Source organism: Balearica regulorum, chromosome 12 (assembly GCF_011004875.1).
Source record: "Balearica regulorum gibbericeps isolate bBalReg1 chromosome 12, bBalReg1.pri, whole genome shotgun sequence".
NCBI lineage: Eukaryota > Metazoa > Chordata > Aves > Gruiformes > Gruidae > Balearica > Balearica regulorum.
The window spans coordinates 22,994,877-23,022,132 of NC_046195.1; the positions used below are offsets into that span (position 1 = coordinate 22,994,877).

General features: G+C 41.8%; 1 protein-coding gene across 5 annotated transcripts; it reads right to left on the bottom strand.

The window, feature by feature from the left end:
• Window positions 1–514: 514 nt before the first annotated feature.
• Window positions 515–27,111, bottom strand: MORF4L1 (mortality factor 4 like 1). 5 transcript variants are annotated; one of them, XM_075764341.1, is made up of 14 exons: window positions 26,973–27,111; window positions 22,183–22,229; window positions 19,131–19,198; window positions 17,332–17,358; window positions 16,824–16,910; window positions 16,004–16,084; window positions 13,304–13,366; window positions 8,127–8,152; window positions 7,433–7,521; window positions 6,360–6,461; window positions 4,658–4,746; window positions 3,207–3,379; window positions 2,786–2,870; window positions 515–1,230 (listed from the first exon to the last, which is right to left on the bottom strand). In XM_075764341.1, the coding sequence occupies exons 1-14, from the start codon at window positions 27,010–27,012 to the stop codon at window positions 1,146–1,148; spliced, it is 1,062 nt and encodes a 353-aa protein (XP_075620456.1). In that variant the 5' UTR covers window positions 27,013–27,111; the 3' UTR covers window positions 515–1,145. The 5 variants fall into 5 exon arrangements, with proteins under 5 accessions (XP_075620456.1, XP_075620455.1, XP_075620458.1 ...); XM_075764340.1 differs by having other exon boundaries at window positions 17,332–17,397; XM_075764343.1 differs by lacking the exon at window positions 17,332–17,358.
• Window positions 27,112–27,256: the final 145 nt, after the last annotated feature.

Genomic DNA, 27,256 nt, shown 5'->3' on the forward strand with positions numbered 1-27,256 from the left:
TTTCTTACCAGCTATTTCAGCTTTGCCACATCTCTTCTTGCAGTGGTGTCGAGACAAGAATCAGGAATTGCAATAGCTTCCAGAAAGACATGAAAAACAGCAACCTGAGTGAGCAGCAAATTCACAGCATCCCTTGCCTGCCCTCCAGTTTACCATTTAAGGTGCTACAATAGATATCAAATTGAATTAGAATAGGGAAGTGATTGACAGAGGCCAGGCAAAGTGTACTCTCAGGGCTCAGGCTTTTAAGAACAAGCGTTTTCAGAATTCTGCAACAAGTGCAGTCAAACTGCATTATCACTACTTACGGACTATACAATGATCCCAGAGGAAAAGGATCCACTTCCCCCACTGAATTGGATGCACGGGCTTTAACTACTAGTCCTTAGAGTTAAAAAGAAACACAGCATCTCTAAGTTAATATTGCAGAACTTTATACTACACTTAGATTATACTTGGCAGGACACTGGCATAAGGTAGTGGCCAATGCAAATACAATTCTTAGAAACAACAGTTGAAATTAAAAAAGTTTATTTGAAGATTTGTAAAACAGCTCTGTGAAAGACCAACATTTCCAAGACACTACGATATGATAATGCATCTTCCTATTGTTAGAATATAAAAAAAGTCACAGTCCTTCAACTATCTAAATAAAAGCACACAGTTATGGACCACACATTTTACTTCCAACACCAAGAAAGTGAATGGGTTTGAAAGTCAGACTAATCAATAGCACCAACACTAGGTGATCACAACCCTCATGGGACTGAGGGTCTGTGTTTGTCATTACTATGCAATAAAGCAGATTAGTGAAGCAAATCTTAATGTGAAAACAGACCCACGAGCACTGGAGAGTTCATACAATGAAATATCATAATGCATTCTTTACATTCCATTGATGCAAACAACAGTAGCAAGCCAGAAACACCAAAGAGTTCCCGTGAAACTCCAAGCTTCCATTTCGGGACAAGAAATCTTCAGAACTTACAAATGCCAGTTCCATTTCAAACACACTAACTTTATTCACTTTGTGTTTACATAATTTGTGCAATAGAGACATGTGCAATAGAAAGATGAAGAACAAGATGCAGAAGTGGACAGTACTACAAGGATCCAATATCACTTCATGGTAAAGCAGCACGGTATTATACTGCTTTCCGGTGATACTCGGGAGGGGCTACTTCATAGTCACTGGCGCTAAACAACGCAGAGGAATTCTTTGCTAAATACCTATGAAAAATAATTAAAAGATTAAATTACCTTCTTGCCTCAAGTCTCCATTGTTTAGCATCATGCGAGCAAGTTGTTAGGTGTGTGCTGAGACCATAAAACATGATTTCAAGTGCAGAAAACCAACATGTATCTACTAAAAAGTCAGTTGTGTAAAGCAATTAAAGATTTGACAGCTCATGCCAAAAATCAATTCCAAACAGGAACTGTCAAGCAACTCTGGCTCCAAGCAAGCACTGGGAGGTTAACAGGATGAAACAGTTTACATTTGAGGGTCAGTCAGCTGCTGTACCAAGAATCGATTTACTACTGATCGTACTCTGAGGGAAGAGACAAAGGGTAGGACACCATGAAGTTCTGTCTGCACAGATATGGAACTTAATGGTGAAATCCACGATGGCTAGAGCGAAGCGAGCAATGCCAACTGAGTGCGACAGCAGAAGGTAAGCATTATACGCCATTACTTCTCAGAGAGATTCAGGGATTTCTGGTCATCGCACTGGCTTCACATTTCTCTCTTTACAGCTGAAAGCTCTTTAGCACTTGCATTTACTTCAGACTTATGCAAAAGACCATGATCAACTCAAGACTCTGCCTGTTCCAAGGCAAGTTTGCCCTGGAAATCAGGCTGATCCATTTCTAGTTCTACTAAAGAGCTGTCATGGATTTGTCAAGGGTTTTCTTCCTACTTCCAATAGCTTATCCAATCACACAGAACTAAAACCTGGTATTTACTGGCCAAACAGCTTAATGCTTTGTTACTCTAGTTATTTACACATCAGTATTTCCAAACACTATCAGTAGACCACTAAAGCCTTGAATGAAAATACACAGAATGTTTCTCCATAACAATGAAACAGAAGTTTACGGCTGGAGTATGTTTGATGAAGAGTATCTGCCAGTACAGCAAAAGCAAAAAGCTGCACCAACGCAGTGAGGTGGCGTACAGCCCAACGGTTTCACACCATGCACCTGTCCCTACATACATCTATAAATAAATTGCAAAAGCAGCATACTAAGTTCCTCCAGTGCGGTACAGATGCACCAGGCTTGTATTATTATTTAGGATGGGGTTTTCATCCCAAATATAACACGTCTACAGCACCACAGGGTACTGCAGCGCACTAAAGCTACAATGACAGCCTGTCCCAGAATTAACATTAGTAAGGTTCACCAGCTTAACATTTACTCAGTTATTGAGTAACTGTTGTTTGTTTGCTATAATTGTCATCTGGTTTTTATAGCAACTACAAATACATGCTTCAATGTTTATTTTGAAACAAGTAGCAGACTTGGACAGTTTAAAAGTGCAGACTAGTAGATATGCAAACACACGTCTAACTAGCAATAACCTTAGTATAACTGGGGAGAAGTTAGAACCAGTCTTACTCATGTTACTGTACAGCAGAGTTTGAGAAAGCTTCACACACAGGTCCAAGATAATAATATATATTATGTGCTATACAACAATTGTTTACTGAAAAGAAGCCACATTACAACAGCCTGTGCTTACTGAACTTTTTCTTTCTTGCTGAAAGACTTAAGGAGCACTTACTTTAAGAAGTCATGCAAGTAGTTTAACAGCAAAGCCAGACTCTTCTCATCCAGAGGAGTGTAAGCAAGCATAGCTCCAATTCGGACTGTTTCAAAAGAAGTAGCACTTGTTAGTTATAAACAACATCTCTAACAAGTATTTCAGTACAGGCTAAAACCTTACAGTAGCATATAAAAGCAGCCTAGGAATCCATTCCAATATACACAAGCTCACCTAAAATAACTAGACTGTTGAAAAATCCATTTCCATTTCAAACCCTTGAATGGCTCTGCATATTTTAGGTACATGGAGTAAGGAAAGAATAAACCACCTTTCATAGCTGCTTGTCAAACTTCTGCAGTTCACACCCACTGAGACTCAAGACAAGAAAAGGAAGCATTTCAAAACTACTCTTCTTCAAATCTCTAGAGGTCATACTCACCAAATAACCTCAGTAGGTGTGGGGCACCGTAGACTTGAGACATTGGAGCATCTGGGTGATCTGCTAGGATTTCAGCATATTGGGGCCTCTCAAACTTGTACAGTAGTTGAGTTCCCAGCATGACATTGAAGTATTCTTTAATTCCAGCCACAACTTCATTGACTGCATACTCCCTGGTAACAGAGAAAACACTGCAAGTCTTGTTCTAGTGACTGGATGGACACAAGATGAGAGTTAGCTTGGCGAGTCCATCAAAATTGTAAAGATCTTTGACAAGCCTTCAGATTTTTCAAGGAAATTTGTCTGGAGACCTTAATATATACACCTGCGGGGAGTGATTCATTTCAAGACCTCCTTTAAAACTGGACTGTTCTGAACTCAGTGAGAATTTGGGCAAAGCAAGCAAAGCCTTGCTTTTAGCCATCCACTCACTTCAAGAAGTTAACTCCCAGAGCAGTCCTCTCAAAGCAACAGTACGTATTCATAAGGACACTTACCAGCTCTTCTGTTTTCAACCAAAGTTAATCCCATTCACACATCAGTTTGAAACTACAATACTACAAATAATTTGACTGAACTCCTGCTTCGCAGAAGGGGGCAGGCACCCAATATTTCAGGCAACTGACCCTTTCTCTCGAGGCCTCTCAATACCGTAACTCCTGCAGGCCTCCAACTTCACAACTAATTGAAGAGTAACTGTGTAGAAATTAGCAGTGACACTGCAAATCTGCCAAGTATTACCCTCACTCCACCCCACAAACAAATTTAGAACAGACATTAGGACAATTACATAAAAGAACTTTAAAACACCCTGACAAGTCAATAATATGCTTCCTCTTGAATGGAAGAAAATAGCTTCACATTTCTAGTTTCTCTCCCTTTAAAACAGGAAAGCTTACTTCAAGAATAAACACACCTTGTTTGTTGTCAGGGCTGGACTGCTGGGGTAATTACAAGTAAGAATCTTCAGAGCTATCACACCTCAAGGTAATCAACTCTGCCCATCTGAGTCTGTTAAAAGTCATCGTCTACCTCCCTGTCCCCCACCCCTCTACTTCCACGAGCACCCACCCATACAGCAACACTCGGCTCATCTGCTAGGCAGTTTGGGGGTAGTTTGTTCAGCTCACACGTAGCAAGTGCCAAGGACTTTATCCACCCAACCTCAGAAGCCTGAGCTAGAACGAGGGGGTGGAGAACTAGTCACTCGGCTTCTATGAGCCTCCTTTAGAAGAAGGCTTAGGGAAGGTGGAGGAAGCAGAAATAGTGTCCAGAAAGCAGAACTGCACTCTTGTATTACCTCCTCAGACATGTCTAAACTCCTTGATCACCTGGGTTTTGAACATGAAGCTGGACATAGGGCTGGGACACGTTTAACAACCTTACTCAGTTTTCCATGAAATACAAGTCCAACAACAGCAAAATTAGTGTTTGAAGTGACCACTACTTACTTGTTATCAGTATTTCCTCGTGATTTTTTGTAGTTTGCATAATCCTCTAAAATGGAGTCAACATTCTTCTTGGCAGGAAGATAGAAGAGCTACAAAAGAAATAAAACTGAACAAATACAAGTTGTCTATTTTATGCAGACATCTATATCTGCATGCTAAATTTAAACTAATGTACATAAGGACATTTCTAGAATAAATTAACAGGTTAAGATGTTAAGTGTTATTAAAGAAACAACCAACTGTTTTAGTTGTGCATACCAAAAAACCCTGTAACAGCCGCTATACCCATGTTTCCATTTAATACCTGTGCTGCTCAGCCGCAGCCCGATGATGAACTGCTGGAGTCACCCCAAGAGTCAAAGGTACGCAGCAAAGCGCACACACGCCCCTACAGACCTGCCTACAGCAGACCACACAGCAGCTACAACAGCAACGGTGACCATTTGGCTATTCTTCTGTCTGCTGCTCTTCTTGCATCCGCAGCTCAGCACCTGGCACTACTATCGCTGCAAAGCAAATAAGCCTGCCGAGCACCCACTGGGAAGTTTCACTGCACACGCAGTCTGAAGAGTATCACAGCTACATCACAGCTTACAGATTTGAAGATGAATATTCCCAGCCACAGTTCACCAAGGATTAACTTACATCTTTCATACCATACACAGATCATCTGTACACACGGACACTGGTTCAGTCATGTACGGCAAGGCTCAGGAATACAGCCGATTCCTGGGTTTTTGAGGCACGGCCCCCAGTTCACTTCTCTCTCTCCTTTCATGAGAGCACTACAGCCTGAAGACATTTGGGAAAGCAAGTCTCCAGGACTGGAGTCAGCATAACACGCAGTGGTTTTACGCACTTTTACTGCTGATGCAACTTGACAATTCGTATTCGCCAAGAAAAGTCAACCTTATCCACTAGGACTTGAACAAGATTTTTACATGTCTGCATGTCTACGAATGCAAGAACAGAGACAGTACCCTGGAGTAGCAGTAAGTTACAGCATGCAGTTGCAGCCTATCAAACAATAACAGTTTTCAACAGCATTATTTTCTATGCTTCTTGCCAATTTTAGTAGCAGTTTCATACAAGAAACAAGTTACGATCCATTAAAATGTTTTAAGCTCATGAAAGGGTTTTATATTTTTAAAATGGAAGTAAAGTTTAATTTACTGTATGAGGAAGCTTTATATGGAACCAGCCTGGCAGAAGTTAAGAATCATTGTCCTAAGCGACAGCATTCTGTCAGAGCTGTAGAACAACCTAAGCTACTCACAGAACTTGGTGGTGACACCTAAACAAGGCAGGAAGTAGCTGAGATAAAATAGACAGCATCTGCCACATTCCTACAGACCAGTTATCTACCAACTAAGTAAACTGTGAAAGCACACCAGCAGGCCGAGCATGCATAGTTAACACCACACTTAAAGCTTAAGTTTTTTTTAAATTATTTGCCTTTCTAGCTTATGCTTGATTAGACCAAGTCTATTCTACGAGTTTACTTGCAACTCTGCTGAGCTACAGTCCCACTCACAGGTGACCTTTGGTTAAAATCCAACCGGAATGACAACTGTCAAGTAAGCCATCAAGCTGGTGTCAGACTCTACAAGAGATTTTGCTACACTGCACTTGAAGAGGATATGAAATTCTAGTTTGAGTGTCCTTGCCTATATATGGCCAGATTGTTCTTTTGACAAATTACCTGCTTTTGCCTGGTGATCAAGTCCCAGTCATCTACCAGCCATGGTTTCAGCTCTTCTGGGATTTTCACCTTTACTTCAACTCTGTTCATAAATGTTTCTTCCTGAAAAAAGTGAAGCCAGATCAGTTTCTTCCAGATAACTGTCCAAGCTGAGTCCCCATTTTCCTTGTTTTCACAACTGAAATACACCACAGTAATTACTGTAGGCTCCACAGGGAAAAAGGAAATTGGGTTGAGAGCAGCCCTGAAGAGAAGGACTTGGGGGTGCTGGGGGATGAGAAGCTCAACATGAGCCAGCAGTGTGCGCTGGCAGCCCAGAAAGCCAACCATGTCCTGGGCTGCATCCCCAGCAGCGTGACCAGCAGGTTGGGGGGAGAGGGGATTCTGCCTCTCGTGAGACCCCCCTGCAGTACTGCATCCAGCTCAGGGGTCCCCAGCACAAGAAGGACATGGAGCTGTTGTGGAGTGAGTCCAGAGGAGGCCACGGATATGCTCAGGGGGCTGGAGCACCTCTGCTATGGAGACAGGCTGAGAGAGTTGGGCTGGTTCAGCCTGGAGAAGAGAAGGCTCTGGGGAGACCTTACAGCACCTTCTAGTACCCAAAGGGGCTCCAGGAAAGCTGGAGAGGGGCTGGTGACAAGGGCAGGGAGGGACAGGACAAGGGGAATGGCCTGAAGCTGCAGGAGGGGAGATGGAGATGAGATCTGAGGCAGAAATCCTTCCCTGTGAGGGTGCTGAGGCCCTGGCACAGGGTGCCCAGAGAAGCTGTGGCTGCCCCTGGCTCCCTGGCAGTGTTCAAGGCCAGGTTGGATGGGGCTTTGGGCAACCTGGGCTAGTGGAGGGTGTCCCTGCCCATGGCAGGGGATGGGACTGGATGGGCTGGGAGGTCCCTTCCAACCAAACCAGTCTGGGATTCTATGAACTAGCTTAGATTTTTCAAGGCCACTTGGGAACCTTAGTTTTGCAAGTTGCAACATTTCACACTGCCATACTGCAGGACAAAGTATTGCTGTCTGTATTTCTCAGCAAAGAAATTTTCTGTCAAAAATTCTGTGAGAATCAAAACCACATACACTTTCAACCGTTGGATCTACTCGAGCCCTCTTCTTCCTCGGAGGCTGAGGAGTCTCACTGGTACTGCTCCCTTCTCCAATTCCTGGAGCTGTACAGAAAAAAGACATTATGCTGTTTAAGAAATCTGGTAAGTCAGTAAGAAATACCAGTAAAAAAAGATTCAGAAGAAGGATTTAAGACTCAGATTTCTCTCAGGTCACCTTTTCTGTTTGTTTTTGTTTAAATATTACTTGTATTCTGGACAACACATATTTGTGGCAATTTAAACTGCTTATTTACACTTAACTGAAAATAGACATTTCTGCACTAAAACCAAACCAATATGTCAGTATCTATAACATTCTTGGGAAGAGTTTTTGGAACCAGCAATTCAGCTTTGCAGATATGTCATCTCCATCTCAATAAGAAAACATAATTTTGACTCAGGAAATTATTTCAACAGATCCATGGAGATATCACTTTGCTTTTCAATTGTCAGAGGTCAAAATCTTGACAGACTGAAACAAGCAGTTTGTGTACAAACCAGAAAAGTATACATTCCTCCTGACCAAGGGGAAGAGACATCTGAAGTCCAAGAGGAACAACACAAGGTGACAGTAAGTCAACCTAGTTGAGGCAGATTTAAGGTTTTACTCCACCTAAGAATCCTTCACTAAGGATATCCATTTATATACAAAATAAAGACATACTTACTTTTCTGTTTGTTCTTTTTTGTTTTCCTGCAAGAAGAACACAAATTATTGCAAATATAAAGATAGCAGTACTTAAAGAATCGGAAGTAGAAAGCCAGAAAAATTCTCCATAAGTCCAGAACAACGAGCGAATACTCTGTGACCTATGGAGTATTTAGATAAAAGCACATGAAAAATGTAGAGATGACTTAGCATCACAGTTATGATACTACAAGATTTTTCAAGTAATGGGCTAGAATTCGCCATTTTGGGGGGGAATCACTGAACTTGAATCTACAAAACCCCAGAAGGCACGCCAAGAACACGAGTATTTAAAAACCGTACTGACTAACACTTAACACAAGTAACATCTATAGATGTTTCATACTTTCCAAGTGCTCTTGGAAAAGTACACTAGATTTGTAGGTGTTTTATTTCTGTATTTCAGGGATCACAGAGACAGAATATGGGACAAGGAAACAGAAGTGCTGGGAATTATCAGATAAATCTCAGTCAACTGAATTAACTTCCAGCAAAGTACTGAAAACCCACACAGTTTTACCACTGCAGCAGTAGAGGGAAGTTTAAAGAGCACTATCAGAATTACATCCATGAAGCTGCATGGACTGCCTACGACTTTTAGGGGAGATCACGATTACACTCACCACTTACTAGAAACATCTGGAAAGGTACTAAATAGCATTGTCCCTAATATTTATCTTCTTCCAAATGCTTCTCTCAACACTTACTGTTTCTAATTTATAAATTTCACACTTCTCTAAAGTCTCTATCCTTAGCCCTTATCTTTATTCCAAACGAAGAGCTGTACTTCCAAAAATTTAAAGACACCTGAAATACAATGCACACATGTAAATATTCAGATAGGTCAAGAGTACCAATGGCAAAATTAAACTGTCCTAACAGTTATTTTTGTTATTAACTTTGTATATTCACTAACCATTTTCAGAAAATTTTAATTAAGAATACTACCAGTCACATTTCAAATTGCACACTATTAATAGCAGTCCAGTTAAATCTCTCAGAAAACTGTAGATTGCGTGGATAAAAGTCTTTACAGTACAAGTGAATTTCCTCAGAAATTCACCACTATCTCAAGTGACTCATATGCAGGCTCTGAACTGGGTTTATCTGGGTCAGGAAGTAGGCAGAGTTTCTAGGAAGGTCTGAAGATAGCAAGAGTAAGGCTTTTTTCAAGCTTCAAGTCAAACAAGCATTAGACTTCAACTGTGGCCAGAACAAAGATCATGTCTCTCCAGGAAGAGGGAACAATTGCCAAGTTAAGCCACTGATAATGGGCTTGTGTATTGAAGAGAAAGTCTTTTCTTCCAAACCTAGAGTAAACAAGGAGGAACAGGGAGTTCTTTCCAGAATTAAAATCACAAGATAAAAATGTTAAGCATTAGTCTAGAAGCAGAGTCTTAAAAAACTGGGACAGGCAATATAAAGTACTTAAAGAACTACCACAATTAAGACAGTAAACCACATCTATGTCACTGAAGCATGAATGCTAGCGTGAACCATTCTAGGCAGTTGCTTGTGCTCTCCCACCTCATTCCTTGTATTTCAAGTCACATGCCTGTGCTTCAACATCAAAGCTGTTTGCAAATCTGTTTGCAAAGTCTAAAAGACAAATCTGAGTTACAGAACAAACAGAAAGAGCTAAGGTTAGAGACAAAACATTAGCATTTGGCAGATTTTTGATAGCCTGTACAGCAGGCTGTCTGGAATAATACTCTTCACTAGTGAAGGCAGCTGTGCAAGGTGAGGTGCTGCTGTCATGTACAGTAACTGAAGCATGCAGTGTACTCAATCTCCAGGAGAAAGATGCAGCACCTGCATTACAGAGGTTATAGACAGCCCTATGGATAGAAGTTGTAGCCCAAGAAGTTGAAACATATCTAGATAGGTTAAAACACATCTTTTTGTGCCACTTCACAACTGCATTATGAACAGCAAGCCCTGTACTGCTGTATACGAGCAGCAAGCTTTCATCAACTTCTGTTTATACAGCAAGTACAGCCCAGCTGCTATTCTTCATTCACAAATTTCTCTATTGGCTGGCATTTTTCACTGAAAACTGACAACAAAACTAAAAAGCAGCATGGAAGTTTCAAAGAAGCTTCTGTGAGAAGAGTTTTTATTAAAAGACTGAACAGAGCTGCTGCAAGGTGCTAAAGATCTTATAATACCAACTTAAAGGATGCATCCTTTGAGTCAGACATTACCTCCTCAAAGAAGCAGGGTCAGCAATCAGTTCTGGTAAGAGGCCAGCCCAGCCCTCATTGCAGGGTTTTATTTTAGCAGAACAGGAACACACAGCTATAACAAGGATATTCAAGTATTAGGGATCAAAGTGTGAGACTGAATTAGAAAGCCAAAAATAGATGAACTACTGACATAACCATCTGAAATTGTGTAGAAACAAGACAATCAGTAGAAAACAAACGGTATTACGGCTTACAGAACAGCTCACAACAGTGAAATGCTATATATCAAAGGTGACAGAAGGAAAAGAAGCAGTCCATGCCACAAGAGCATAATACTGAACTTCCAATCTCAGTATCCGAAACAGGACTGTATTCATGATCAAAGGGTGAGACTAAAGAGGATGCCAGAGAAGACAACATAGTCAAAGACCGCACTTCACCTTTCCACAGACATTAATCAGAAGAAAGATAATCAAGTATCTGTCAGAGAACCTTGCGTACCACCTCAAGAAGCCAGCAATCTTTGCACAAGAGTGTTGGTGTTAATGCTCAGAGCTCCAAACTGGAGTGTCTTCTGGGACATGTCTAGAAAACTGTCAGTAGAAAATAAAAACAGCTTAGAAAATAGAATTCAACACAGACAAATGACATCAGGGAAAAAACGAGCCTTTGGAAGGTTTACTTACTCCACAACAGTTAGGATTTCATGACTAGGCAGATAAAAGTGTTGTGGACAATAACAACTATTTTACTTTCCCAAAATCCATGTGCCTTTTAAAGGGACTTAGAGGTCTAAGTCCTACAATACATGGTTAAGATATGAGCAGCAGAGTATGAAGGTAGCTGCCACTTGGTCTCAGGTATTTGAGTTCAATACATTCGTAAATGCCAGAAAAAGGAGATTAGGTGCCAGTTTACTGATAAAACCACAGTTGTAACTAAGCTATATGACATCATAAAGTCTCTCCTAATACAAGGTGACTAGTAATAAAAAAGTAAATTAAAATATTCCAGCGTGAAAAATAAGTATCTTGGAAAAAAAGTATGAAATCAGCCACTATTGCTCAAGCACCTTGGTCACTTACTTAGCTGTGAGAAGAAGCTTTCCTATTAAGATTCAATTAAACCATCAAACCTTATTAGCAAAAGGATAAAACCCAAAGTCCGGGTTATGTACACATGTGTCTCCTCTGCCTGGTCAGGCAACCTGGCCTTAGAAGGCACACAATAAAACTAGAAGAGGTAAACAGAACAAAGAATAGTTGGTAGTGTACAACAGCTTCTACACCAGGAGTAACCGGGCAGACAAGGGCTTTCTCAAGCTGACAACTGGGGAGGAAGAAGTGGGATAATGTGGTAGAAGTATCCCTAGCAATAAAATGTGAAGCTCAAAGAACTAATCAGTCTTTCCTCAAGACAGGTGAAAGACCAAAGAAACCAAAGCAGCTGACATTAAAAAGACAGGAGGAGTCAACCTCTTCCTCCCCTCTTCAACACAGTACTGAATTAAAATGAGAACACGCTGCCACAAGATGATGGGGATGCCAGAAGTCCGAATGGTTCAGCAGTTATTAAATATAAGGCAGTCCTACAAAGGGTTATGAAACCCATCACATGGATACAGCCTACAGCTCTAAAGTCCCTTAATTACAGGCTGCTAGAAGCCAAAAGGGTATTTGGGAGAGAACAGCATTCTAGGTTTGACTCCCTTGAGTGTCCCTAAGCACACGTTACTGGTGGCCATCAGACAGCAGAAGAGGTTAGGACAATCTCCAGCTTGAGCCGGTGTAGCCATTCCAATGTTGTTACAGCCCTAGACAACCAGCATGTAGGCAGTGTTCGCATGTCGCTTGACATTTAGAGGACTTGCCGTAGCTTGTTAGAGCACTACTAGCTGTGCCAAAGATAGCAGAGGATGCCACAAGAGACACGCAGCAGGAGTATACGCTTTTGAGTAATATGTTCAGATTAAGAACAAGACTTCTACTAGAAGAAAACACAGTAACTCCCATGTTGAAGTTGAGATACTGTTTTGAGAGCATCTCTGATGAGAGTGCTTGCATAGATCTCATCTAAAAACAGATGCCATTCTCAAATTTGTTATTCAGAGCCTCCAGAACGCTCTCAGCTGCCCTTCTTATTTTCCAAGCACCTGTTAACTCTCATTTTTTACAAGTTAATCATATTAGGCCCATCAAAGGTAGCATCAACTCTTAGAAGTTGGAATTCAGCAGAGCTACGTATAAAACAGTCTGGAGAAGCCAGTATCTGTAGTGTTGTATTTCATTTTTGGCAATCTGCTATAACCATACAGAATTTTTTCTTCTATGACAGCTTCTAGTTATAAGACAAATAATTGTTTTAAAAGCATGCATATTTCTATTTGATCAAATATTGCTTACAAATAGTCTCAAAGCTTTTAAACCAGTTGCTGCAGTTCACAGAAACAGTTGATTCTAAACAGACTCAAGCCAACAATAAAAATATAGCACATTAAGGAGCAGGATCAAACCGCACATTTCTAACACCACCTATCATAGCAGCCTCGCTCCCAAGACTTACAGAAGACAGTGGAGTTACCAGCTTCCATGGAAGCAGAACTCCAGGCTGCAGTAAGCATGCAGACCAACTGTAACTTTCTAGAACCATCCAGTTTCAAAAATCTGACATCAGTTGTCCTCCACTTTTTAAACAGTGGACACACTGAAAGCATTTGGCTACTCATAACATAACCTATCCCAACTGAAAAGGTATACATTTCACAGAAACTGAAAACTAGTAGTCTATACTGGCTTTAAAAAAACCCCACCAAAACGATATACTGCAGTACTTACAATTGTTAACTGAATTGCTACCAAAGCTTACATTATTACAACTGAGGACTTTAAGAGTGTCTTAAAGAAATCTATGAAAGCAAGGAGATTTGATTTCAGGATGAAAATCCTGGTTTGACAATCCATCCTTAACTCACCGCGTCGATATTGTAGGGGTCTCCAAACAGCAAACAGTATGCGCTCCATCTCGTCTGAAAAATCTAGGCACAATGGGGGTTGAGTTAAGGAAAGAATGTCAGACCTAGTGTTTAGCCTTAAAGAGAATCTATTTAAGATTCAAAATTTTACCTTTTTAGCAGCATGTTATAGTCTTACTGAACATTCCTGGAGGATAAGTTGTGCTTAGATTGTTATTTCCTTTCCATTATTGTTTGGCTATCTGAAGAATAAGTTTCAAAATATAAGTTACCTTTCCCTTTGTTCAATCCTCCAAGAATGCTACAAAAGGTAAATTTTGAGGCCCAAATAGGTTGACAGTGTTACCCTTTTAGATACTTGCGTGATCAGTTTCTCCCCCTCCCCACCATCAGTACTTCACGTATCTGCAATGACCTTAGATTTACAACAGGAGAACAATCCAGAAGTTTTATTTTGGAACTGTATTTTGAGATTTTTTTTCAGAAGCCATCTTGCCTTTAGCTGTAAGCAGGATGTGAGAAACAGTAGTTTGGTCAATAATACATCAGTATCACAACCCTGCATCACTGCTAGGGTAAGTCAAAGTATTTCCTCTCCCTCAGCCTCCAAATAGGGAAGAAAAATAGGGAGACTTTGTTGAAAGAAGCACAGGTCTAATTTAGAAAGATGCATTGGATGCAGGTAATGGCTAGAGACTAGGAGCAAGATCAGTGCAATGAGCATATGGGACCCTATTATAAAGAACTTTCATAATGCAAGACTGCTGTTCTAATGACAATAGTTCTCCTTCTTCCCCTTTACAACTCTGAAAATCCACCTTCAAGGAATTAATTTTTCCAATCAACATGAAACAGAAGTCTCAGAGAATTCGCTTATGGTCTGTTTTGCTATGCTGGAAATAACCACCTATGCTGACGATAGTGATGACAGCAAAAAGCAAAGCCACTCCCTTTCCCCAACTAGTTTCAACCAGAGAGTAGAGACAGACCTGGTAACGTGCTTTCAAGCTTTAGAGTTACACAGAGGCCTAAGATAAAGTCATTTTTGCTGTGTGGGTCTCCCTTGGATGCAACATTATTAGGTGTGGTTGAAAGGATTAAGCCAACTTTGATTTCAAGCACAGGTTAACATTTAGCATTTACTCAGCCAGAGAAAACTGCAATCAGACTGAACTACCACGATGACTAAAGCTGACAGTATGGGGAACCTAATCCTGAAGTTACTATTGGTATGTTCTCTGTAATGCAAATTGTAGACATTCACAATTGAGTCATCACTACCTCTGTCAAAGTTACACATGAAATTAATTCTACTCCCACTAAAATGCAAGACAGCTCAGGTACAACAATCCCTTAAGCAGTAATGGCCATAATTCAGATCTGTTGTAATTGGATTTTAATGACATGCATTAGGACCTGTCTAAACAAACATTTAGTTTGTGGTTTTTCCCACTCCCAACTGAAGACAAACAGGTGACTCTGTCCCTGCCAGAGAGCTGTCCTGAGCTGAGAGCGCACGCCAAACCGGCGGTGGTAAAGCACCGCAGAGCATTCAGCAGCAGCCCACAAGGCAGCATGCACGGGCCGATCCACTGGACTCCTCGTTCCAGAGACCAAGAGACAAGTTACAGCCTCGGCTAGGCTTCAACTAATCCCAAAGTGAAATCTGCATTCAGGATCTACAGCGAAACACCCACAGCTGTACCCACTACCGCTGCACTTCTCAAATCAGTGGTATGTATTTCATAACAAAGATGCCCATAAATGAGACATGAGATCTGAGGCTGCTGCCAAATGTTCTTCTTAGGAATTGATGTCATTTCAGCAGCTTTCTCGTGAAGACCAGAATCATAAATGAAGTTAGGAGTTCAAAACATCACATTAACAATGACCATCTTCATAATTAAGTGAAGTACTACCCCAAACAGAAGAGTTCCATGGCACATGAGCAAAGCAGTAGAGCTGTACTGACTGTATGAGAATCTAACCATCATGCAAGCCTATTCTGAAAAACAAAAAGGATGGAATGAAAGAAATCTGACAGTTTCATCCTGAAATTATTTTTTTCTAATAAATGTCTGAGCTTGCTTCTGGTCTCTTATGATACAAAACCATTTTTAATAGCATATAGGTTTAGTTTTGTCAAAAACAGCAAAACAAAGACTCCTTAAATGCAGTTTTAACAATTGTACAGTAAGAAGGCAAGGCATTTTAAGGATTTTATTCAAAAGTGCTTGCACAGCTTGGAAGAACTGTTAAATTCTATATAGAAACCGATTTCACCCAGCTACACGAGTCTTACAAGGACTCACCACTTTTTGAGTGTCAGTTCACTAACTTAAGAGGAATAGAGTGCAAAAGTAGTACAGAGTGTTAGTGTCTACTCAGTACTAAACACTGCACAATCCAAGAAAGCAGTTTTAATAAAATACTTCAACAAAGGCCTTTTTGATACCACAAAAGTAAACACAGCTTTTGTATGGCTTGTGTCAGAAGTAATGTAGTTTAGTCTGCAGAACCATTCTAAGAAAAACACTATTTAGAGATCAATAGTAAAACTGACAAGCAAAAGTTTGGGAGGGTGTTTTTGTGGGGTGCTTGGGGATAGGTTGGGTTTTTTTGTGGGTTTTTGTTTGTTTTGTTGGTTTGGTTTAAAAAAAAACAAAAAACAAAAAAACACCAAAACAAAAAGCTTCTTACACTTCAACATTTTTCTGCTGCAGACCAGAAGTCTTCTTGCCTGGAGCAGCACCTCTCATCTTCCCCTCTGCATATTGTTCCCTTTAAAAACAGTAAATTTCCATTAAAGTCTTATTTACAAAAAGAAGCTTGTTTTCCTTCAAAGAGTAACAGGTTATGCAAAACATTTAAAGAATGTCTAGCAAATAGCTTTGAGAATCAGTGTGTACCACAAGCAGGAACAAATTCAACTCAATATCAAGAAGCTTTAGGCTTCTTCATACAACAGCAGCATGAACACCCGCTTCCTCCCCCTCCCACCATCCTTGTTATTCTGAATCACGTGGAAGCAGCACATTGCTTCTGAAAAATAGAAAACACAACTCAATAAAAGCATTTCTACTAAAGAAATACAAGATTAGCATGCATAAAAATCGAAGTACCTGTAGGCATCCTGAAGCTGTATGAGAAGATCCTTACCACTTAACAACGTATTTTTAGGATCCTGCACAAGGATCATTTTTAAGCCCCCATTTTGCACATTGCAGGATGTACTTGCAGTTGGTCAGACTGCCTCTCCGTTTCACCAACCTACCCCTCCTTAAAGCTTCAAGTCACCACTTTAAAAACTAAGCAGCAGCTTGCCCTTTCTAAACTGCTAAAGGACAAAGATCAGAACACCTCTGTGAGCCAAAACATCTCAAGAATAAATGAATACATGAACACCTCTTGAAAGCTTTTTTTTTTTTAAACTCATTAACTGAGTTAATGAGCTGTGGGATTGAAGCTCTATAAAAAAAATAATTATTTACTGTCAAGGACCTCTAACAAAAATACTTACTGATTGGCCTTTTGAAGTTCTTTTTGTTTCTGCAAATTGGTATCCACGTATTTGAGCACTCTGCTTTCTGGAACCCATTCATCCCAGCTGAAAAAAAATTAAAACAACAAACGATCATTCAAAACCATAATATAATTCCATTCTACACGCAATAGTCAATTAAAAGCTTCACAGAACTTGAGACTGAACTCTGCTTTTGTGTCAAGTCATGGACTGGCACAACTGAAAGTGTAAATTACCGAACACATTCCCCACTGACTGAAGCTGTAAAGATTTCTCTAGGGAAGTATAGCCCTCAGTCATTTCCAAACAGTTTCCCAAACTTGAAGGATGGGCAATTTAGGAGGGAGGGGACTGTCTTTAATTTAAAAGAAGCATCTCAGGAAAAAAAAAAATTCTACACTTACTAAATTATGGGACACCTGTAGCCATAACTATATCATGAAGCAAGTTTCCTTTATCTATTCCAACATTTTATAGGTTAACAAATTCAGCAATAAGATCTTACTGTAAGAAGAAGAGCTCTGATTTCTGTCTGTGAAGGAAACCAAGATGGCATGAATATTTGAAGAATCTGAAGTGAACGATTTAAGAGAACAGGTGTTGGGGAAATTGCCATTACGAGCAAGAATTCCACTTTGACAAAGAGTGGATTATCTGAGCAATCTGACAATTTATTTCAAATAAAACACATTAAAAGTGGCCAAGTTATTCTAAAGTACACAAGTTAAAGATCTCTCTATAAAGAGTTCTGCGTCATTTTCATTTCATGGCAATAGCTGCCAGTCTTGGAACATCAAGGTGGCAAAACCAATACCACTACAGGAGTACAAGGTCCTCAAGAGCGTTAAGACAAGGCAAGCTTAGCATCCAAAAGTTAGAGAAACACATGTCCAGCTGTACACATGCTAAGACTATGTTTTTAGAACAGTGCTTTGGTCAGATATTTAAGCCACTTATCTTACTCCTGCCTGTACAGCTGCAAGAGACCTTCAAAAGAAGTGCTATATAACTGTGTGGCACATTATACTATACGATGAAGAAACTTTTTTGGTATCCTAACTGTTGATATTTGCAAAAAAATTAAGTCGTCGAGCAATTATCAAGCAACAAAAGGACCATAATTATAGAAACCAAAATTAAGGAGTGATATTGCCCCAGTTGTCTAGATCTTGCAGCAACGCCACTTTTAATGTAGTTAATTGGAAGCTTGAAGGCAAAAAAACTCGAAACAGCGCAAGCAAGAAAAGCAGGAGTCACGACATCACTTATGGCACCCGTCACGATAAACAAGGAGAGGAAGTATCAAATTTATGCTGCCTCATTAATACATAGCAGCCACCATAAGAACCAATTACACTCCCTGTAACTTCGGTGTTTACAGTAAAACATCTCTCCATTTGACAGGGAGGGTGTGCGGATGCATTTAAAAAAGTTACACATTAAAACACGAAGTTCAGCTTTTAGTCACATCAGTGAGATCAAGAGATTAGTGACTAAGTCTTCGCTTTAGAGTCTGCAGCATTGAAACAAAACCAAACCAAACAGGAAAAAGTGCTCTTCAAAAGACTTCTGGAGTCTGAACAGCTGAAGTGTCAAGTACGTAAGTGTGATAATGTCATTAAACTATTCACCTTCAATATATTTCATGGAGAAGTCTTTATTCTTAAGAAATCTCTCACCTAGAATCCTACCATTTTTGCAGAAGGAAAAAGTATTTCTAACTTTATCTTAGCATGAGAGGCAAGAACTGAAATACGGGCTAAACCTGCTCCTGTGAAGGACTGCACCAGACAGCCTTTCCCATTCTGAACACAGCCTTCACTGAGGCGTGCTTCTCCAAATCTTTGCTACCGAACTTTGCTGCCAAAAGCAGTATAAAAGTGAAGTACACTGCATATTTGAGTAGAGAGGTTTGCCTCACCTCGGTAGGGGTTCCCTCTCCTACCAACACATACAAGGAAGTTTTTGTACTGGCTATTTCTGCCAGGGAGAAATTACAGTAACTGTTGTCAACTTAAACAAACAGAATGCTATAAAGCATTCCCATTAGTCTCCTGATACCCTAAGCTAACCTGTCCGTACAACCATAGCTCTGAAGGAAATGGTTAGTTAGGCAACGTTTTCTTTGTGTTACTATAAATCATTGGCTTATGTATAAAAATCATTTAAGTCGATTTCAGAAACGATCTCCTAACAACACAGACATGGCAGTGCTAGTCCTCCAAGCTCCCATTCCAACGGGCAAAGCCTGCATTTCCCCGTAAAGGAAAATGAAACACTGCTTTCATTTTATGCAATACTTACTTTTTATTCCAACCACTGTAATGGATAAAGTATTTCACTTGCTTGTCCTTTATGGCAACCTTTACACACTGGAACAGAGAAGAAAGTTCAGTCAGTACCAAAGAGAACAAAGAGATCTAAATGTGTTTTTTGGGTTTTTTTTTTAGCTTTCAGAGTTTAAACATGCAGAGATTTCCATGCAAGCGATTGAAATATTGGCAGCTATTTCACAGCAGAAAGTAAGTTCTCTAACACAAGTTACTGCCTATTTAGGGATCTGGAAGGGCTAGGCAAACAAGCGACTCTGCAGAGTTATCCAAAGGGACACCTTCATTCACATGAAGGATCGGAAACCCCTGAGGATGACCAGAAGAGTAAACAAGCAGTCACTTCTCTACCCCCAGGTTAGCCAAAAGCCATTCACTAGAGAGCTTGTTCACATGCATGCCCCTACCTCACAGACAGGTAGGCTGGCTGAAGTAGAGGAGTCTTCAAAAGTAAAATAAATAATATGGATCTCTACAGCCACACAGAGCGCATTATATTCAGTAGAAAGAGTTGCAGTAAGGGCTTTTTCTAGGTTAAGAACGTATACATGAGGTAAATAAAAACAGTTATTTCCATCAAAAGACTGGCCTATGAGTACAGTAACTTCCTTACGCAGCGAGATTAAGATGAGACCATTAAAAAAAGGGAACAAATACACAACAAGGTTACTCCAACAAACACTCCACAATACCACTCAGATGCAAAAGCATCCCTCAAACTTTTCTGCCTTAGTTTAGCACAGCCCTACTTGCAGGTCAGCCTGCAAGACCCTGCCTCAGCTCATCCAGAGGAAGGTGTTCAGGGGAGCTCAACAGCTGAGCACGCTGCCCAGTAAGGCCACAACTGCCTCCTACCCCTGCAGCCTGGCACGCGAGAGCTCAAGACACCACATCTATATAAAAGAAAGACATAGCAGAGACATGTCTCTTCCTGCAAAAGCATAGCCCAGAACAGAAACTACATAACCCACCTCACGTCCCCGAGCTTCTTAGCTATACCAAATTAAATCCAGCAACTTTGGCTTGGGTAAGGCACTTCATCCAGAAAGGTATCGAGTCTTGCTCTGGATACACTGAGGTACAGATGCCACTGTACCACTTCACAGTGAAATGATGAGGGTGTTGTAAAACATGAAGAATCACCCTCTTTGGCTCTAGCTTTTAGTCCCTTTTAAAACATCTTTTTTTTCCATTGAAGTAAAATAATTACTCATAGAAGTCATAATTGCTATTTTCTTTCCATGCTAATTGAATTGCCTCTAAGTATTTGAGAGGGCAGAGCCTTCGGCTGCACAGCACTTTCTCAAGACCTTTGTGGTGACTCCTTCCTGCACCCTCTCCAATTAAAAAAAAAAGTAATTGTCAACATAGAGAGGAACATCATATTTCAGTACTAATCTCCAAAATGCCATGGAACTTAAACTCAGTTCTCACCCAGACTTGCAACCAGAAGTAAGGAAATTCTAATCTTTTGATATACAGTGGCTCATTTTCACAGTCCTGGAGTTAAAGGCAGCCAAATACAAACTGTATCCTTCAGAAGTGTCTACTAAGTGAGCATGAAGTCAAAGATGACTCAAATATATTCCTGTACCAAAATATTTTCCTTCCTGCTGGGGGTTAGAAGATTCTTAAGTGAATCAGGAACAAACTAACTTGTGTATTGAGAATCACAGAAGAGAAATAGGTCAGAGGAACAGGAGGAAAGCTAAGGTTACCATCCATTACTACCTACAGAGTATCTTTGTAAAATTAAGCCCAGTTCCTCCTGCCATTTCAGGAGCCCAGAAGGATCCAGACTCTCAATATAAATAGCCAGCCAAAAGCTGCCTTACCAACTGGGACATCCCTCCTAGCACCAAGCTGGCAGAGCCAGTTCCTGCAACGCTCCTTCCACGCTTGCGTGAAGAGAGGCACAGCACAGAATGGAGAAGCGCACCACTGTAGCAGCTCTGGGCTGTTTAACTGACCAAAGAGTTAAGACTGCTGCTAAAAGGAAAACAGAAGCCTCCATGACTCTCCTCTCCACACGAGCACCTGGGCAGGCACTGACAGAAGGCAGCGCTCTGAGCACACACTCATAACGAACTTGTCCTCCAGAACAAGGAAGAGAACAGAGTAGCATCACCGAAGTGAAAGTGGTTTAGAGAAGCATATCCCCTGTCAATGCTCTGGACGTTATTTTAACATTAGAATGACTATTTCCTGATAGCATGAAAAGAGATGTCAAGTACTTCTGGCTGCCTCCCTACTACCACCCGTCTGAAGTTGTCCCGTCAATTAACATTTACTGACACTAAAACCTAATGGATTCACATCTCTGTTTAAGGTGCCCCAGGAATTTCTGCAAGTCTTCCAATCCATGCAGCTACAAAAGCTGTTTCAGAGGAAGTGGGAATAGGCAGTCAAATTAGGAGCTACAGATGGCATGGCAGTGACATCTGCTTATGGCCCACAAGAAAAGCACGTCATTGAAAGTGTTGCAGCAGAGGCCTGACAGAGGCAGCAGGGATACTCCTCCAAGTCACAAATTTGCAATGCATGGTTTCTGCGGTTAAAAAGCCAGAACTGAGAATGCCACTTCCTTTGTCACTTCAGTCCAGCAATATCTTCTGCAGTGCTGTCCCATTTGAAGACCACCAGTTGTACTCAGCCACCTACACCTCTGAGGAGGCTCAAACTGCAGGTAACTTACTAGCTCATGCATTAGCACCAGCACCAAGTCCTATGGGCACAAATGCTTCCCAGTGTTCTGGGAACACAGGTATATCAGGATGTTCAACACATAGACCACCCAGCCTTTAGTAGTTTACCAGAATAGCTGCATAGTACCATTGGGGTTTGTGAATTTTTTCTAAAATATAGAGCTCCAGGATTTAAAACTAATTAATTTCACACATTATCAGGTTTTTGTTCATTTTGGTTTCAGTCCTTAATCCCATCTATAGCGAGGCACAGCAGGTAAACTAATACAATTCCTTATTTTCCTGGGGAACAATCAGAAAGGTCTAAGCAACCACACATACCTTTGCTTCATAAAGGAGAGGTCCATGAAAACAAAGCACTCGTTCACCTGAAAGTTGCAGATAAACATGTTAGAACACCATCAGTATGCCATTTCTGTAAAATATACATCAAGTACAACATAGAATGAATCCAGTGTCGACCTAGAAAGAAAGTCAAAGGCAGATACTGATTTGAGAAGCAGGCTGGTGTTTGAGAAGCAAATTCACTCTCATACAAAAGAGGATCAGAGCTCTGATTATTTAGGCCATGAAGCAGATTCCTGAGGACCTCCCTGAAGAGCACTCGTGCAAGGACAGCTGCGTGCAAACTGTGTCCAAGCCTGCCCAAGGTTTTGCAGAACGGCTGGTTACTTCAGCAAACAATTGGCATCAAAACAGACATTCCTGCCCATGCTTCCAGCCACTGCTAACTGAAGTTACAGACACCCTTGCCTCCTGTCTCAAAGCTGGGACAGAGAACTCCTTCAAAGCCTTGAATTTCAGATGCAGATGGCAGAACACACTGGCTTGATACGAATGGACTACTTCAGCCTAAGTACTCAAGCAGTAAGCAGGTAAAATCATCTTGCTGTAAGGGATTCTTTAGTCTCCAGGACATTGCATTTTGAACAGGAAATTAGCTCTCAGAAGAGATGTCACCTCTGCACATTAAGCTTCTGACACAAATGAAAGCAAGTGTTATTAGTGCTCCTTTTCCTGCACGAAGTACACCACCTGCTATTTCTAGCTCAATGAAGTCAGGAAGAAAGAGACCCAAACATTGTCTCCCCATCCGACTTGTGGGACAGAAGAACGCCAGGTTTGTGCAACAGCAAGAAAAATTATTCACTTTGTGGTTTTTAAGTAGGAAGACATTGTTCTTCAGTCTGTGTTTTTTTTCTCCTCAATGGCAAGGTCTTATCGTGCGGTTACATTGTGGGAATTTGAACGTACTTAACACAGGATATCTGAGTACAGATGTTTCCTTCTTGAAAGCTGCAGTACCTTGCATTTTCAGAGAGACAAGCTGCATAATACACTCCAGGGTATAGCACACATACAGTTCTTGCCACTATTTCCAGGACATACAGGACAGAAGAAAGCTGTCACAGTCACCACGTCCATGCTGCACAGTACACGTGCAGGTATTTATTCGGTCCTCAGTCTGGGCTGGGGGTGTGTAGAAGCAGGCTGTCTCACCAGTACCAGAGCTCTGGATGCCTTCTTCCTTGTGAGCAGCTCAGGAGTGACTGGGGGCAGGGGGGAAGGACCAGTTCTAGGCTATAGGTTTAAAAGTACCCTCCACCAAGTTTCTACTCTGCTCTTCAAAACTGCTTTTTGCATATTCAGGGGATAAATACAGTCAGTGGCATGTTGTACCATTAACTTTGACTCTCTTGAGTCCTGTTCAATTCTGGCTTTATTTGCTTCTTTACCCCACAGACACATAACAGGACTTTCATGAAACTTTTAACCAGATGGCCTCTAAAGAGATACTCCCTCTGCAAACAGAAATTGAATGTCCCCACATCTCAGGTTTTTTTTTTTGGTGAAGGGGCAGAGCAGTTCTTGCACTCCTTCCGAAAACAAACTTCTGGCAGGGTCAGGGCAGTTACAGTTTATCAGGTGGCTGATGACAAACCACCTGATTTTGCCTGAAGCAGATAAGGGAGGCTTCAGACACACCACTTCACCAGCTGTATCTGCTTGTCTCCCAGTCTTGCAACGGCTTCTTCAATCAGCACAGCTACTGTCACATTTCAGCTGACACATCCAGACTCTGAACAATATGCAACTGTAAATTTACTACTTCATTCCTATGTTGACTAGAAAAAACTGCTCATGTTTCAAATTTATGGAGAGCATGGGATTGTACAGATTGGATAATAAAATCTTAAAACAAGTATTCACAGTAAAGTCCAAGAACACAAAACTAGGTCAGAAATGTATTTCAACTGGTAAAATGCTTCTATGTATCAAGAAAGAAAAAGGAAAGTTTAGAAAGGTTCTCACAGAAGTGCCCATTTGGATATAGTCAGTACTTTTATTTAAAAAAAAAAAAGAAAGAAAACATCCTTATAACCAAGGCTAACAATCTGAATTTACATTATCATCCTGATTCATCATAGTGCTTCTGGAAGACACATCTCTGTTTCAATTAGCATACAAGGTCTTTCTAGGTAAGACATCCACAGTTACCAAGAATTATTGTATTTATTTTTAGAAAACACAACATGAATCTCAGTTTTGCAGAAAGGGTTCTTCTGTTTCCATGATAACCTCCCAGGCTTTTGCTCCTTCCCAGCTTACTGCAGACATGCAGGCGGCCTCTCCTCTGAATCTACACACCACTCATTCTCTCCTACATGCTGCCACCGCTGCAGCGAAGCACCCACACCTATTCCTTATCCCAAAGACAGTATATGTAGGAGAACAGCTCTTTAGCCAAAATAGCTGGTAGAAAAATACCTGACCGTGCCCTGCTGACTCCCCTCAACACCAAGCTACACAGAGCTCTTCTGTTGCATAGGAATGGCTGCCACCTGGCCAGCGCAGACTGCTCAAACAGCACTTTGGCTCTGAACAGGCACTTCTTCCCCTCAAAAGCTCCTGCAAGTCAGAATTCAGCTGCCCGCTCCTTCACTGTTTTACATGCAGAGTATTTATAGAAACATGAGGTTCTCAATCTATGGATCAAGGATACAACTACCAATGATGTCATCCCGTCCATGTCAGTGTAGCAGGCTAGCTAGCATCTTCAGAACAGACTAGAAAACACAGAAATCTGATCAGCAGAAGAAAAGTCTGCCTTAAGCAACTCAGAAGTTGAATCTGACATCTGAGACTCTCTTGTATTTGCTTTAAAAAAAGTCAGCGGTGAGGTGCAGATCACCTCAAGCACCTACAACTCTTGATTCCTTTGTCTAGATGCTGATCTCATTTCTCATGCCTACATGAAAACATCAGTCCCTTCATTTTAAGGGCTAATTGTACTTCTAGCTTGACATTTAGGTTTTCCTAGTTTTTGTAGGTTTTCACAATAAATTCAGTCGTCTCCTCACCCTTTGCTTTGCGAAAAATGCCAATAGGGATAATTTCTAAGTCTACCTACCACTTTGATGTACGTTTAGCTTGAAAAACCACAATGAAAATAATTTTCATTTGTCATGCTGTAAAGGGCCACAATAAAGCATTTAAGTCTTAGGCCTGCAGGAAGCTTTATTCACAGCGCTTTCCTCCCTTTTAATGTTACAGTTGAGATCAAACATATTTACATCTGTTGAAAAAAGCCTAAAAATTTTAACTTCTGTCCTAAATTGAGGTTACTCCTATTCCTACAGCTGTGAACATAAACAGAATTTCAGGCTGAAATTAAGTTTTAGTTTCTGCAGTTCACTTGATTTCACATTAATTATTATAATGTGACTCAGACATTAAAATTGTGAGGTTAAGAATACCACTGGTATTAAGCCGTGGCATGGAATGCTGATGCACGATTGAACACGCTCTGACAGAAGCGGCCATGAAGCACATACAATTACAGTGTTGTTTCAGCTACCCAGAATGGCCGGCTTCCAGTCATTCTTCTGCAAACTGTGCTTTTAAAGCTAAATCACAATCATGTGAAAAGTCCTGCTTAGAAGCCAAAGTGAGGGACAGGCAGAAAAGATGAAGTAGGTTTTCATTTGCTATTGTCTAGCATTTTCATTTACCTATCTTAGTATCACAACCATTATCTAAAAATCAACATGTATGCAGAATAAGTCTCAGAAAAAGCATAATCCTAACCCATATTCTTAAAAAAAATATAATCTGGTGCTTTCTTGTAAGTATGGATTCCAGCCGAACAGCCAGCTCTAGTCCAATTGCTGCCCCATGACTCCTTCTGCATAAGGATGCCTAACTGAGCTCCCCTTTCACAGAGGAATAAATAATGATCATGTTTCAAACTCAAGAAAATAAAAATCCTGACAAGTTTAGGAGATCTCAACGGTTTGAATGCCAATGAATATCCATGCCTGCAAGAAAATGAAGCATATTTAGAATAGCAGGGGATAGGAAAGCCCTGCATCTTATTGGTAGGCAAGATGAGGAACAGGGAGAGAGACAAAGACCACAGGAACTCAGTTCTTCCACATATTCTCACATTGTTAGGGCTGAGCAGCAAAAGGTAAAACCCAACCCATCCTCTGTGCTGAGGAACCATAGACCCTGGAGCCCAAACCCGGCCTAGCTGAAGGCCTCGCTGAAGGCTTGCTCAGGGCCACCGGCACGGTGAGACGGGCCACTGCAGTGACCCTCTGCCGAGCTCCAGAGACCCGGCCCAAGGCGGAGGCTGCGTCCAGCACGGCCAGGCCCGGCCCCTTCGAGCCCCGGTGCAAGCAGGCCAGCTCTCGGCCCGCCCGAGCCCCCGCCCCGGGCCGCCGGCCCCGCCGCAGGTACATCTCCTCACAGCCTGGGCACACGCCGGACCGCGGCTCCTCAGAAACAGCACCGGGATCTCACACCCGCTTTAAACCGTTTCCTTTGTTTCTTTTTGGCCCACCCACCGCCGCAGAGCCAGGGAAACGAACGGCACCAGCGGGTTTAAAGCCGGGCTTTCCGGCGAGCGCTGGGAGATGCGGCAGCGGGAACCCACCGCGGCCCCCAGCGCCGCCCGGCCCGGCCTCCCCGCCCCCGGGGGAACCCCCCACCCCGCCGCCCGCTCCCGACCGGGTCTCTGCCCCCCACCTCCCCTCAGCTCCCCCCTCACCCCAAGCCCCCCTCCCTTCCCCACACCGCCACCCCCCGGCTCCCCCACCCGCACTCACCCTCCTGGAATTTGGGCTTGGGGTCCTGCTTGGGCGCCATTTATAAGTGACTCTCCCTCCTCCCGCCCCCTCCCCGCGGGGGCCTCACCACCTCCGCCGCATTATGTGCGGCCGGCCCCAGCCCCCCCCGCGCCGCGCAGGCGCGCTGCGCCCCGCCGCATCCCCCGCGGCATGCTGGGACTTGTAGTCTGCGGCGGAGCACCCCGCATCCAGGGCCGCCCTTCTGGTGAGGGGTAAAGTACCGGTGTGGTTGTCAGCTGCTGGCTGCAGGGGCCGTGAGGCGC

Coding starts and splice junctions, on each gene's coding strand:
- MORF4L1 (XM_075764340.1), bottom strand. CDS start 27,012: ATGGCGCCCAAGCAGGACCCCAAGCCCAAATTCCAGGAGG. Junction 17,398..19,130: donor TACAGTGGTTGGAATAAAAA/GTAAGTATTGCA, acceptor CGTTCACTTCAG/ATTCTTCAAATATTCATGCC. Junction 8,153..13,303: donor ACCCCTACAATATCGACGCG/GTGAGTTAAGGA, acceptor TTCTTCTTGCAG/GAAAACAAAAAAGAACAAAC.